We start from the raw sequence: 14,054 nt of genomic DNA, 5'->3' as shown, positions 1-14,054 counted from the left end.
AAAAACAATCTCTGACAGTGTCCCACATAAGAGTACGCTCTGAAATATCTTAAGATGAAGATATGCATAACCTCGTGCCTCAAGTTAAACAAAACCTCTCCAGCAAATCCCACTTGTTTTGGCTTTCTTCCTGAGGAAGTGGCCATCTTGCAACCGTGTTGAGTAACATGTAATACAATATCCAGAAAACATTTTAACAACGTGGCTCACTGCTCAAAGGACTATGGAAAACAGTGGGTGAAGTGTGCTTTGGGCAGATCCGCCAGACAGAGACATGTTCCATGCAACACTTATCCTTTCCTTCCTGCGTCACAGTCAATAACATTTCACAACCAAAGGCACATGCAGCCTTCCATGGGATACTGTGTGACACCAACAATCTCCTCCTAAGCTGTAACAGAGGAAAAATGGAAGTTCTGCCACACCCTTCTGACCATAGGAATGTTTGAGTGAAGTGCTGGGTGAAGTGACAGGGAACGAGCCAGGGCAGGGGGGGGGGGAGTCAGTAATAGATGCTGACCATACCAGACTGTTGTGAGGTAACCAAAGATAGCCAGCTTTTTTATTTTTAACCTGAATTCTCACACTGTTGGAACACTGTGCCCTCTCTTTCTGAGCCAGGTACCATCTAAACGCTGCTCCTTATAAGCTCTCCATCCAATTCAATGGCTCTTGTGAACACTTCACAGACTCACAGCCATTAGCACCCCTCAAAACAGCGCCTGCATGAGGGCTGGGGGTGATGTTAGAAAGCTTCCCGAAGAAACAGGTTTGAGTCTTTCCCAGGTGTCAATTAAGAAGGAATCGCACTCATCTTCTGGACTGAAATAAAGCTTTGCAGAGATCTGGCCACTGACTCATCATTCCGCCACCTATGCATGATTCAACAGCCCAAATGTTTGTGAAAATGAATGCAATGTCTGGTGAACCACATCTAAATATGTTCCCTGCACAAATGCATATGTGCACACACATCAGAGGGGTACATGTACCCAGCTAGTTTAAACGGGTTCAACTTCTGTGGAGTTGACTCTTACTGAATTTATCCCACTTTGTCCTGTTCTCCGCTTTAAATTGCATGTGCTAAACCACATGTGTTAACACATGAGTCTAATTTCCTCTACCACCCCTTCTCGAATCTTGTTTGCTGTGAAGATATCCCCCAGTGCAACTAAATGCATCCAAAATTCCAGGTACTTGCATGCAAACATTTATATGTATGCAAAGTACCACTGTGTGGACTTGGAGAAACACGAATGCCAGCAAATAGACACACCTACATATTCAAATCAGGAGCACATATTCACAATATGTTGCAAAGACAGAAAAATGCCAGCACAAACAAGAGGGTTTCCAACAAAGGATTATTTATACAGACACTTAGGATTGTCAACGTGTGTGGAGAAAAAGCACATAAACACACAAAAATCCATAAATGCTCACTATTCGAGGATCATTTATAGGAGATATCCTTCCAGTCTTGAACATCTAAATGTGCTCTTATGAACAAGTTACATATCTATAGATATAGATATATAGACACACATATACAAGGCACACTACTGACACATGAAAGATATATGCATTGCCTGATATGCATCTAAGATACTTGATCATGTAAAGTGAATTCTCCCATTCTTTAAAGTGAAGTGCATATGCAAAGTGAAACAGATATATAAATTCACACATGTGGTCATATGCACACAAACATACTCGGAACAAGAGATATGCAAGCTGACTGCAAAAGAGAGGTACAAACCTAGCTGTGCATGCAAAGATGTGGTTTAATATGCAAAACTATACACTGTCACATCTGTTCATTACAGTCTCAAAAACCCAGCTGGCATTCTCTCATTCTGTTTCTATTGCATACCTGTGAGTGTTTTTACACACAGGTTTCAGTGTTCTCTCTAAAACTGTCTCACCTGAAAAGAGGGTTAAGGGAATATAAGCAATGGGGCAACTGCAATCCAGGGCTGCTTTATAAATCACCAGTCCTTCGTTCCCTGGGAAGACAGCGACTTCCCCGGAAAGTTGTGCTTTGCGAGGCAAATCAAGCACATCAACTTCCCCAAAAAGAAAGTGGCACTTGGCGTAATTATTTTAACCTGGATCCTAGTGCCCTTGCCCTCTTCTGCTGGGTCATCTCAGAACTACAGATAGCAACACAAGTACAGTATACACACACAGCAAGCGCGAACGATGTTAGCAAGCGATTTTAACACGTCCCACACTGATCTCATTGCTTTACAAAAGTGGAGGAATATGGAACCCTTATTTTATCAGCAGACTGAAAAAATGTTTTGCCAGCTCCAAGACTGGCTCTCCTTTCCTGGAAGCCCCCCTCCTGCCCTCTTTAAAGCCTACATTTCCCTGCTCTCCTGCGAGTTTGTTTTATTGTTCACTCCGTTGCCTTTTCTCCCCCCCCCCCGCTCCCCCCGGGATGCCAGCTGTTCCCATTCTGGCTGATGCCTCCATCCCCCCCTCCGACTCCTCAGTCCAGTACTCTCATTCATTTCCAGTACAATCCCTGCCCCCAAAACACACACACTGTATCTGTCTTAAACTTACTTCCCCAGCTCTTCAAAGAGCTGGTATTCTTCCGTGAACCGGGTGCAGGTGATGGTTGCCATCCTGGATGGTGACTGCCTCCCCTGGCGTGAAGTTTTACACAAACACCTCTCCTCTCTTCAGCACGCACTTTCTCGTTTTCCTCTTCGCTCCTAGCGCTCTCGCCTTCTCAGAGGTAAATAAGCGAATATGTATGATTGACAAGCCTGGAGATAATGATGAGGGCAATTTGTCTTCTCAGCCTCACAAGCCTTCGTCAGCATCCAGTTCTCCATAGCAACCACCTCTGGAACGCCCTGGTTTTGTTGCCTGGGTAACTGCTTCCCAAACACCTGCTTCGCCCGCTACTTTGCAGCTCTCTAACGCCCTGACTCTGTCACTGTGAAAACTGCATCCTTAGCCAGAAAACAGAAGATGACTTGAAGGAGAAGACCATATATATATATATATATATATATATATATATAGGCAAATTAAGTCAAGCAACTGAGAATTAACTGGGGCAAAAAGGTTACTATGGAAACTGCAGTTTCCACATTACAGGATGGTCTCTGGAAAGACAGGATGCTGTTGCCCTGGCAACTGCATCTTATTCTCCGGAAAGACAGGTATTGCTGCGTTGCCCAGGCAACTGCAATACTTTCAAGGTTTAAAGGAACATTATGCTTCCTTCAGCCACAGCTACTTTTGGGGGAGATTTAAGGGGCTGCTTCTGAAGGCACCTGTGAGTCTTACTTAGGACCATTAGAATGGGGTGCCTTTAAAGGGATACACCATGGTTTTTGAATAAATAAAGTATAAGGCAGTCTGAATTTTTCCAATTCCTGTAGGGGGAGCAGCTAAAACTAATTCAGAATCTGCAAAACCTTCTGGAAAGCAGCAACAGAGCTTTATTCCCAGTAGGGTGTCTGGCCCAGATTTCATGCACTTTCTGTTTCTGCCATTGGAACTTAGGAAAAGGAAAAGGGGAAAAAAAACATTTCCTGAGGAGTGGGGGAGGAGAAAGAGAGAGAGAGAGAAAACAAGAACAGCATGATACAGTAGTTAGTTATATGCAGCTGCTGATGAGGAAAAGCATCCTGATGGAAGGACAGGTTGCCTAGCAGACATCAGTCCTTGTGTGGATGTGATTATGGAGTGTGGGCTGAGTTAAGGATGCCGGAAAAGTATGCCTACATTTTGAGAGCCATATCTTCTGCCAATAACCCCGAAATCCTCCCTCTCTAGCAGTTGGGAATGCAATGAGCCAGCCTTTTCGCATATTAAAAGGTCGCCCACACAGGAACAAACATATTAAATATGTTTAGGCTTTTCCACATCTTTGTAATGCTTGTGAGGACTATTTTATATTAACTTTCCTGAGTTGTGTGGCAAGTGCTTGCTTATTTCTAGTTTTCATATTATTATTTTTCAGCATTTCCATCCATGAAGGTGTGTAATCAAAGGATGTGCACACATGGCATTTTATTTTAGAGTCCATGGAAACTGAGCATCCCCCCCCAACTAGTCCACACAAAACCTAGACCTGTTGCTTGTTTTTCCCTCCTAAAAAACACTTCTTGACAAACTGGTTTCATTGCAAAAATAAAAGCTTATTGCAGATTGCTTCTGCATCACAACCCACAGCATAATTGGTAGTCTTCAGCAATGGGGAGTGTATCCTCACCTGCCCAATGATATGGTTGGCGGTCATATACCAAGATTACAAGGGGATAAATTTTCAAACAGGGTTTTTTCCATAGTACCCACACCCAACTGTCTGCATAGCAGGATCTCCAGTACAGTCAATCTATACTGAAAGCAGCATGTTGAGAATGAGCATGAATGATTGCATAGCAAGAAAAATGACATTTCTGTGCTACAAATTGGTGTGTACACAGCCAAAAAGCAACCAATGTGGAATTATTTCCTTTTCCTTCAGATACTAAATTCTACTACTGGGCTTCTCATTCTTATACAATGTTGTATTTTAAAATCAAAGTGCCCCCATTTCCCAGCAAGTTATCTTATTGGCAGGCTTTGAAAGAGACAAGAATTCATCATGCTCAGTGGTAGCCATGCTCCAGCAGAGACTACAGGCATTAAATGTTCCAGATGCTGTACTGCCTACATTAGATCCATTCATTGATCCAGATCAGGATTCCAAAATGCTCTGATCTAAGCAGCATAGACTTGTCCATGCCAGGACTTGCAGAGAATTCCGGAAGGAAGAACACCAGTCTGTATAGGTATGAGCAAGCAAAGCACTGTACTAAAAAATAAACCTCTTCATTGAACAATCAAGGTTTCAGTTTGTGTTCTGATTTCTAAGAGTTCCAGGCCTCTTAACTCAACAGATGCTTGCACATTAAGAAATATTTCTTTCGTAAAACAGTGACCACAAACTCAGAGATTTATACTCAGAACTTTGTGGTGTTCACAAGTACCGGAAATGATGGAAAGCATTGTACTGGCTGCAGAAGTCAACATTCTGACCTTTAATATTGAAATAATTTTTCTAGACCTCATGATGTCACAAGTTGAGCTTGAAAATGTGTGGGCAATGTCTGGCGTAATCTTTGAACCCATAAAGGGAACAGTAGAGGTTCTATTATTAGACAGCTTTCCTTGAATAATACCACATTACTATGACGAACAGATACATTATACCTAGTGTGAAGGAGTGCCCTTGCTATAGGCAATGGAAGTAATCACCCTCTCCTGTTGTCGCTGTCCTGCAACTGCTATTAATGGTGCAATCCTGTACAAGTGTAGTCAAAAGGATCTGTCTCTGAATGCAATGGAACTTATTCCTAGGTAAGTGTGTACATGATTGCAGCCTCAGCAGTATATTGCCTTTGAACTTGCACTGGTAGCTATTAATAATCTTATCTTCCAACCAGATAGCTCAGGTAGAGCACGAGACTCTTAATCTCAGGGTTGTGGGTTTGACCCCCACGCAAAAAGATTCCTGCATTGCAGGGGATTGAACTAGATGACCCTTGTGGCCCCTTCCAATGCCATAATTCTGTGATTCCATGAATTTGCCCAATTTTCTTTTGAAACCATGTAACCTAGCTAGTGGTCATTAATAGACCTTGCAGCAGCAAATTCCACAAAATAAGCATGTATTGTGTGAGGAAGTACTTCTTTTTGCCCGTCCTGGATCTATTGCCAATCTATTTCATTGGATGATCCTGGGTTCTAGTATCATGTTTTTCTCCACACCATACATACTTTTATAAACTTCCATCCTGTCCCATGCATGAATCATGGAAAATCAGCAAATAGATGCACATAGACATGTTTCATGCTACTTACAGAATTCACCTTTCCTTGGCACGAAATTTTGATCCAAGTTATTTCTTTAAGTGAAGACACACAGAGAGACCTAAAACTAGGGTGAAAGGCAGACAGGCCATTGCAGTTGCAGCCTGATCCAAAATGATTTCATCACTAAGGAGGCATGCCGCTCACATTCCATTCTCAAACATCTGCAGGTGTCATAGTGACCGGAGCAGTTCTGGACAATTTGTTAGCAGCCAGCATTATTCTCAGTAATGCTATGAAGCAAACTACTGCTAGTGTGGACTTGTTGCAGAGATTCCTCTCCACCACCACCACCCCCATTTTAGAGGTTTTGCACCCCATTCTGTAGGTATGGTAAAGAACTGGGGAAAGGTGCAAAACTAACCAGGCTGAAATCAAGTCCCAAGCCTCAGTGCTTTTCTGCAGCAGGGAGAAAAGGAGGTAGAGAGAGTGGACCAGAGTGGGGTGGGGTGCTAAGGTGGATGGAGAAGGATAGTCAGAAAGAATAAGATGGAGGAGAAGGTAATCCTGAATGGCTTTCCATTTAATTGCACTTTTGCCATCTTTGTGAAAACACCTGCTTTTTATTCCTCCACACAATACACTTCAACTCCATCCACCAGCAGATTTCAGTCAGATGACATGTTCCATAGAAGAATCAAGCTCCTGTCCACCAGCATGGGGGGAGAACATTTGACTGAAAAGTGGAGAACTACGGTAATTATTATTTTTAATTGCAAAAGGAGAAGCTGGGGGCGAGATGGGCCGGGCTGCATCAAAACTAAAGCCAAAAGCAGATTCTGTTTCTCCGCATTCCTGACATTGTTACCTCAGCAGTGACTAACGAATGGTGTTTGTTTAAATGGCATAGAATAGTGTTGAGAACAATTTGTCAGCAAATGGCAGGAGGCCCAGCTTGGAACACAGGTCTTAGAACGTCTAGGAATCTATGAATGTCAGACTTCCTGCGTTAGGTCAGAGCGATGGATCCAGGAGCCCAGCATTCTGTCTACCAACAGTGATTAGGCAGATGCCTCACAAACATGGCATGATGGGGACGTCTTGGCCCCTCCTGGAAGAGTTTGTACAGATGACTGTTTTGGCCAGTGACTTTTCCCTTTCTGCTTTGCTCTCTCTCTAGCCCTTCTAGAAACAGTAGAAGACCCTTACAAATATAATGGCTAGTTAATTGCTTTGCTTCCAGGAGGAAAGTGCTCTAAGGAGACAACTTCCACATTGTCCAGGAAGAGAAAACACATCACCATGGCACAGGTTTGCATAAAATTTGCATGTGCTAATTTATATGTACAGATGCAGAATTAAAATAATTACTATAATTTAAATAGAAATACATCTCACTATATTGGGAAGGCTCTGTTTGCTGTCCAGCTGCTAATGATGGTCTCCACTCTTTCTTTCTTTTTACCAAGGACTTGGATTGGACAACAGAGGGTTCCTTGAAAACAGAGGACTCTACTCTGATAGCCTTTCAAATACAGGACTGTCCTCTGTCAAATAAGACACGTGGCCACCCTAATTTACATCCAACTTGTAAAAAATGAATGGGAGGCATATACTCCACTAATAATAATAATAATAATAATAATTTTTATTTATATCCCGCCCTCCCCAGCCAAAGCTGGGCTCAGGGCGGCTAACAACAATAAAAGTCAGGAGCACAAATCTTTCTAGGGAGGGAAACTGGTGAAACCACAAGGGGATGGAAAAGAACAGTCTTGCTCCCTCCACCCTTTTAAAGGGATGCAAGAGGCCTTGTGATCCACCCAGAAATGTATGAATCAAGAAGAACTTCTTGAAAAAAAGTCAGGCACATTGGACTGGAGAACAGTGTCTCTTCTTGCCATCAACTTATTTATTTTTATTTGTTTATAACATTGAGATCTTGCTAAATAGCCAAAAAACATGGCTCTCATGAAGACTGCAGTGCCAACAATGTAAAAATACCACATATACCACCTAATTGGGTAAAATAAGATTATAACTACAAACAAGACAACAAATCAGTCATCAACCGCCCCACATAACAAAAATAGACCAGCAACCACATGCAAGACCAAAGGTGTTTCTAAATAAAGATGTTTAGGGCTGCAGTCCTAAACCCTGGTCCTTCCAGCTGGAGGGAATGATTATGTAGCAGACATCCCCATCCACTGGCCTCTGCTAGAGGGAGGGAGGTCCACCAACGCAGAGACTCCTGCTTGGGCTGCAGAAACCGCAACACATTGGACACGTCAACCAACATAGCCGACACAGGACCCCAAAATGGGGGGCTGCAGGGGAAGAATGGGTGAAGTTACTCAATTCCTAGGACAGACCCCATTCCTTTCAACACAAGCTAGCAGGGGCAGTTGAGCTGTCACTCCACTCTCTGGCCAGCTCTTCTTCTGCAAACCACCTTTTCTTTGTAAGAGGGCTAGAGACATGCTGTACTCTGCTTTTTAAATGAAAGCTCAGATACTGGGACCCCTGCCTGGGGCTGCCAATGGAAGCCTTTGCATCTGAGGCTGCCGTGTTGGTGATCCATACCCACATTGCTGAGGAGAGGGTCTAAAGTAGGGTAATATAGACTGCAGGGTTGCTCTTCAGCAGGCATAGGCAAACTCCGGCCCTCCAGATGTTTTGAGACTACAATTCCCATCATCCCTGACCACTGGGAGACCACCAACGAACCATGGTGAATGTATAGCTAAAGCTGTTTCAGATAGGATCACGTGCCTTCAATCTCTTTTTCAACATTTTCACTTTCACAATTGGACAAAAAAACCCAAACCTTGGCGGAGTGAAAACAAACCACTGCAATTCCGGTCTGCAGACACCTGCCAGAACTAGTCCAGGCTCCTCTGCTGTCCCCTTCCACCAAATTGCCGTGTGAAACTTGTAAGGCAGAGCCAGGCAAGCTGATGGATGGAGGCTAGGGAAGTGATTTTAATCATCTTGGGAGAGAGTTTGCCTCGGTCTATACTTTTCTGCTTATACCTTGCCAGATAATTGCAGCCCCTTGCAGAGACACATTATGTCTAATGCCATCAGCGCTAAATCTGAACTAAAGAAGTATGCCATTGCCAGCAGCAAGAGACTGATGGCTGAGCACCTATTGAGGTAGCACAATGGAAATCTAATTGAATCCAGGAGATTGTCCCTTATAAAATGAGGTATGCCCACATTTACACAGGCGCACACATTACAACAGGACACTGGGTCACACACCCCTGCATGTTGATCTGCAAGAGGGAGTCTCTTCCTTCTCTCTTCAAGGCCAGCTAAATATTTGCTCTATACTAATGCTTCTTTTTTTGTAGTAAGGGCATATGTACAGAGACCTTTCTGCTTTTAGAGTTACCAAGGCTGGCAATTTAAGAACTTGCTATGTATTGTAAGGGCACATAGACTATGGACATATTAACTTTTCTAGAGATCCCTAGTCACACAATTCTCAAGGGGCCCCTGGAAGGAAGGAAAAGACTACTGCATCAGTTCAAGTCTGTGCTGTCTGCCTGGAGCTAATCTGGTTTCAGGATATTTTCAAAGGCGGGGTTAGAGCATTGCCCAAAGTGAGAATTATTTCTTTACAGCTGGGGTGGGGAATCTGTGGCTCCTCACGATGTGGTTGAACTCCCAATTCCCATTAGCCCTAGCATAGACAATGGTCAGGGATGATGGGAGTTGCAGTCGGACAACATCCAGAGAACCACAGATTCCCCTTCTTTACCGTTTCCACATTTTGAACCAGTAAAAAAACAGGATGCTGAGTGACCTGTCTTTGCTTTAGGAAAAAAAGAGCAGCTGTGATTATCCTCCAACCACCTGATTACACAATTGCCTCCAAGTTTGTTGTTTCTTGCTTTTGCAATACCAACCCCGGGAGCCTCTAACAGCCAGGCCCGATTTCATGAAACATAAATGAACACATAATTAGAAAGATGCTTTGAAGGCTGTTTTTCATTGTAAAAGGAGTAAAACTAAGTTATGTAAGCAGCTTCTTGGTATGGGGGAGGGGTTGGGATTTTCAATTCGGCACATTGCCTGCAAAAACTGGCTATGGAGAGACCGGTTGAGGTGAGCGAATGACAGCATGTCTTGTTTCTGATTGAGTGAGTGATGACATGTGTCATGAGAACGCAAGGCAGCGAGGCTCTTGCTGCAGTGCTGGGGAGGGAACGGAGAAGCATTTCTTGGAAACGGGACTGAAAATGAGAGAGCCTCAGCCATTGAGAAAAATTAGGCTAATGAAGAAGTAATGATGGGGAGAATTATTTGATTAATCACACTCAGCAGGCCCAATGAAGCACTGTGAAATGTGAGCGAGATTAGAATACAGAAGATGGTGGGGTTTTTGTGTGTGTTTTTTTTTTTAAAGGAGATTGAAGCTCTTTAGTTTTGCTTTAATTTGCAGAAGGTGCTGACAAGAAGGTATGGTCCAGATAGATTCTGGAATATACATAGATATATTCAGATTAAGTTAACCTGAAAGGGGTTCAGTAACAGCACGTGACATCACACATGGGAGGTGACCATCTCCAGACAGAAGAAAAAACGCCTTTATTTAAGCTCCCCAGTGCAGGAGATTTTCAGGACCAAATTTTGAATACAAGGTATTCAACAAAAGAAAAAGAACACACAGAATTTTCTGTGTGCAATCCAGGAATAGGACTCATGTGACTATTGAGTTAAAAAAGCATTACACTTAGCCCACTTCTTCAGGTGGAAAGAAGCTCCTGGGGTGCAAGTACTAACCAAGTACACAGGTTGAGTGTGAGTAGGGGCACGGTTCAAATATTCCAGCACCCAGCCCAAGTCCACTGTTTCCACATCAGGTCTCTAGGGAGATAGTCAGCACCCCAAATCACTGTTGGTTTACAGTGTCCTAAACTCAGCTCTCTGTCTGTCTGCCTCAAATTCCAAATTTCTGTCAGGCGCAGATTACATAATTCGCACCATGGGTGTGGGAAACATGCCCATTTTCCAAAATGCTCCCCATCTTCTCCTGCCTTTTCCTAGACACATTAAAGAAAGTAATCAGCCAACTTCCTACTGAAAGGCAGTTACAGTGGTACCTCGGTTTACAAACTTAATCCATTCTGAAAGTCTGTTCTTAAACCAAAGCCATTCTTAAACCGAGGCACGCTTTCCCTAATGAGGTCTCCCGCTGCCGGTGCCCTTCCACTGTTTGGATTCCGTTCTTAGACCAAGGTAAAGTTCTCAAACCAAGACACTACTTCCAGTTTTGCAGAGTTTGTAAACCTAATCTTTCTTGAACCGGACTGTTCTTAAACTGAGGTACCACTGTACTTGATAACTTTGCTAGGCCTACTGAGGCAGTCACCAGCTGTAAGAACCTAAGAAGAGGCTGCTGGATCAGGCCAATGGCCCATCTAGTCCAGCCTCCTGTTCTCACAGTGGCCTGCCCGGTGCCTATGGGAAGCCAGCAGGCAGGAACCAATCACAGGAGCGCTCTCCACTCCTATGGGTTCCAGCAACTGGCATCTAGAAGCATCCTGCTTCCAACCTACCGCAGGTACGAGCAATGCACACAAGGCTGTACACGCATAGCCTTTCTTCAGACTTTTAGCTTGCCACTTGGAGGCTGGGAGTAGGGACAGCAGGCATGACACTAATTCTCTCTCACACACATGCGCATGCAAACACACACACACACAACCCACTCGCTAATTGCCTTCACAGGGCTAAAAATCACTCTCTCTCACTTCCTGTAAAGCTGGCTTTATGGAACCATTGCTGAGAATTCATAATGGTTTTTTGTGTTTGCCTACAAAATCCTTACGCCATCTGGATCTTACTCATTGCTGCGCTGAAAGTGAGAAGCACTATGAGAAGGATGAAGCTATAGATAACCAAACTCTTTGGGGAGGTTGAAAGTGCAGCGGATGACTTGGTGGAAATTATGCCAGCCTTCAGAACCCATCGCTAGTCTCTCCACTCAACAGAGAAATATTCCATTCTGTATCTTTGTATGAGAGGAAGATGAGAGGATTGTGCATTGTGTATTTCTCAGAATATTAACATCTGGCCTAGGCTTCTTCTACTTGGAATATAAACAAACAATGAATTTTTAGTATTGGTGCTGTGGATAGGGAACAGTCTCCCAGAGGTGCTTGCCAAGCCACCTCTTAACAAAACATATGAGGCCCTTCTTCGTGTGCCATGAGAGGTTTGGAGGGTGGCAACAAGAGAACAGGCCTTTCTACGGTGGCTCCCATTTGTGGAATGCTTTCCCCAGGGAGGTTCGGCTGGAGCCAGGCAAAACATTCCTCTGCAACCAGCCCTTGGGCTGATTAGCATCCTATACCCTTTTAAACTGCATGTCGTGGGGTTATTGTTTTTGTTCGTTACTATGATATGCATTTTTGTGTTTTTATATTGTAAACCGCCCTGTGATGAAGGGTGGTATAGAAATTTAATAAATCAAGCAAATAAATAAATTAAGACCACCCTCACCTCCAGGTCATATTCTTCCATTTAATGCCCCCTTCTCACTGCCCAGACAGTTAGTTGGAGCCTGCACCGCCTGCACACAAGATCATTATGCTAATAAGAAGCCTGATCCTTCCTTCACATCACAGCCCTGCTGGTTTTTTGTTTTGTTTTATTAGCTACCAGCTTTGTTCTAGCTTGTACCTTCTGTTCTCTTCTGTCTGTCACTGCAGAGCAGATCTCCATCTATGTGTTGAGAATCACTGGTCCTCCGTGTGCCTTGCAAAGCTCAGCCACAATGTACGAGGGCTTCCTTTGCTTTCTGGCTAGTCAGGTTTCCATTACCTCACATGGTGTTTTGCTGCTCACACTCTGCTCTGCCAGTTGTGCTCGAGGCAGATTTCACTGCCTTCGGTAGCGCCTGCATGCTGAGTGAGGCGTTTGAAATAGCTCCTGTGGTGTTACAGCTTATGCCCTAAAGACTTGCTGTCTTTGGTTCATGTGCCCCGGAATTTTGAGGGTTCCCCCTCCACTAGCCATTCATCCTGCTTTGTGACTTATTGCATCTTAATTAAATGTCTTGCTTTAAACAGCGCACAGCATATGCCATTGCTTGCTGCTTTCCAAATACAAAATGACCATTGCAGAAGCCATCTCATTTGCTACATGTCCTTCCAGGGTGCCAAGGAATGTATGTCTAAGCTTGAAACTGCAGACATTCAGAAAGGAAACAAGGGTATTCTGATTCCCCTTTGTGGGTGTATGTGTCTATGCAAGAGAGAAAGAGAAAACATGGCACTTCAAGGGCCTCAAATGATGAATTTACAGTCTGGATTGGTTTATATGGGGAGAGGCAGTTCTTGAGGTATTGTGGTGCTGAGCTGTTTAAGGCTTTATAGGATAGGTCAAAACCAGCAGTTTAAATTAGGTCCAGAAACTAATTGGCAGCTGGTACATGGGTGGCGCTGTGGGTTAAACCACAGAGCCTAGGACTTGCCGATCAGAAGGTCGGTGGTTCGAATCCCCACGACGGGGTGAGCTCCCGTTGCTCAGTCCCAGCTCCTGCCAACCTAGCAGTTCAAAAGCACGTCATGTGCAAGTAGATAAATAGGTACCGCTCCGGCGGGAAGGTAAACAGCGTTTCCATGCACTGCTCTGGTTCACCAGATGCGGCTTAGTCATGTCATGCTGGCCATATGTTCTGGAAGCTGTACACCGGCTCCCTCGGCCAATAAAGCGAGATGAGCGCCGCAACCCCAGAGTCTGCCACGACTGGACCTAATGGTCAGGGGTCCCTTTACCTTTACCTTTACAGTCAGTCCAGGATTGGTGTTATATGCTCAAACAGTCTTGCCCCAGTGAGCAACATGGCTGCTGAATTTTGCACTGACTGAAATTTCCGAACCATCTTCAGAGGCAGCCCCACGTATAACACATTGCAGTAATCTACGTAGAGGTTACCAATTCTCCTTTCATTGTTGAAGGAGGGCATTGACAAGCAATAATATTATGGCTGTGCAAAGTGAGGGCATTTTCTCAAGACTTTCAAGTCTAGCTAACAGCTAAAGATGTGCCTTTAACAGGCACAAGGGGGTTTCCAGAAATGAGCTTAGATGGCTTTGGGTTGCTGGTGGCCACAGCTACTTAATGGTGGCGGGTGGTTAGAATCGGGTAACATTCCCACCATTCATAAGTCTTCAAGCACATAGCTTCCTCCCCCACCCCTGCAAAAAAAAAAAAGG

General features: G+C 44.1%; 1 protein-coding gene across 3 annotated transcripts in view; it reads right to left on the bottom strand.

Annotated features, from left to right (window-relative positions):
• The window catches only part of CAMK2A (calcium/calmodulin dependent protein kinase II alpha), a 109,356-nt gene extending 106,445 nt beyond the window's left edge, over window positions 1-2,911 (bottom strand). For 2 of the 3 annotated variants that reach the window (XR_014004590.1, XM_081180761.1), the window contains exon 1: window positions 2,572-2,911. Coding sequence is in view for 1 of the 3 variants with exons in the window: in XM_081180761.1 (XP_081036887.1) it covers window positions 2,572-2,633 (62 nt within the window). In the remaining 2 variants the exon portion in view is untranslated. The remainder of the gene's footprint in view (window positions 1-2,571) is intronic. The other variant, XR_014004591.1, reaches the window with a different exon arrangement.
• Window positions 2,912-14,054: the final 11,143 nt, after the last annotated feature.

The sequence above is a fragment of the Podarcis bocagei genome (assembly GCF_964188305.1).
Source record: "Podarcis bocagei genome assembly, chromosome: 2".
In the NCBI taxonomy this organism is placed as follows: domain Eukaryota; kingdom Metazoa; phylum Chordata; class Lepidosauria; order Squamata; family Lacertidae; genus Podarcis; species Podarcis bocagei.
The sequence above is the reverse complement of the archived record's forward strand: the minus strand, read 5'-3'. Positions and strand labels throughout refer to the sequence as shown.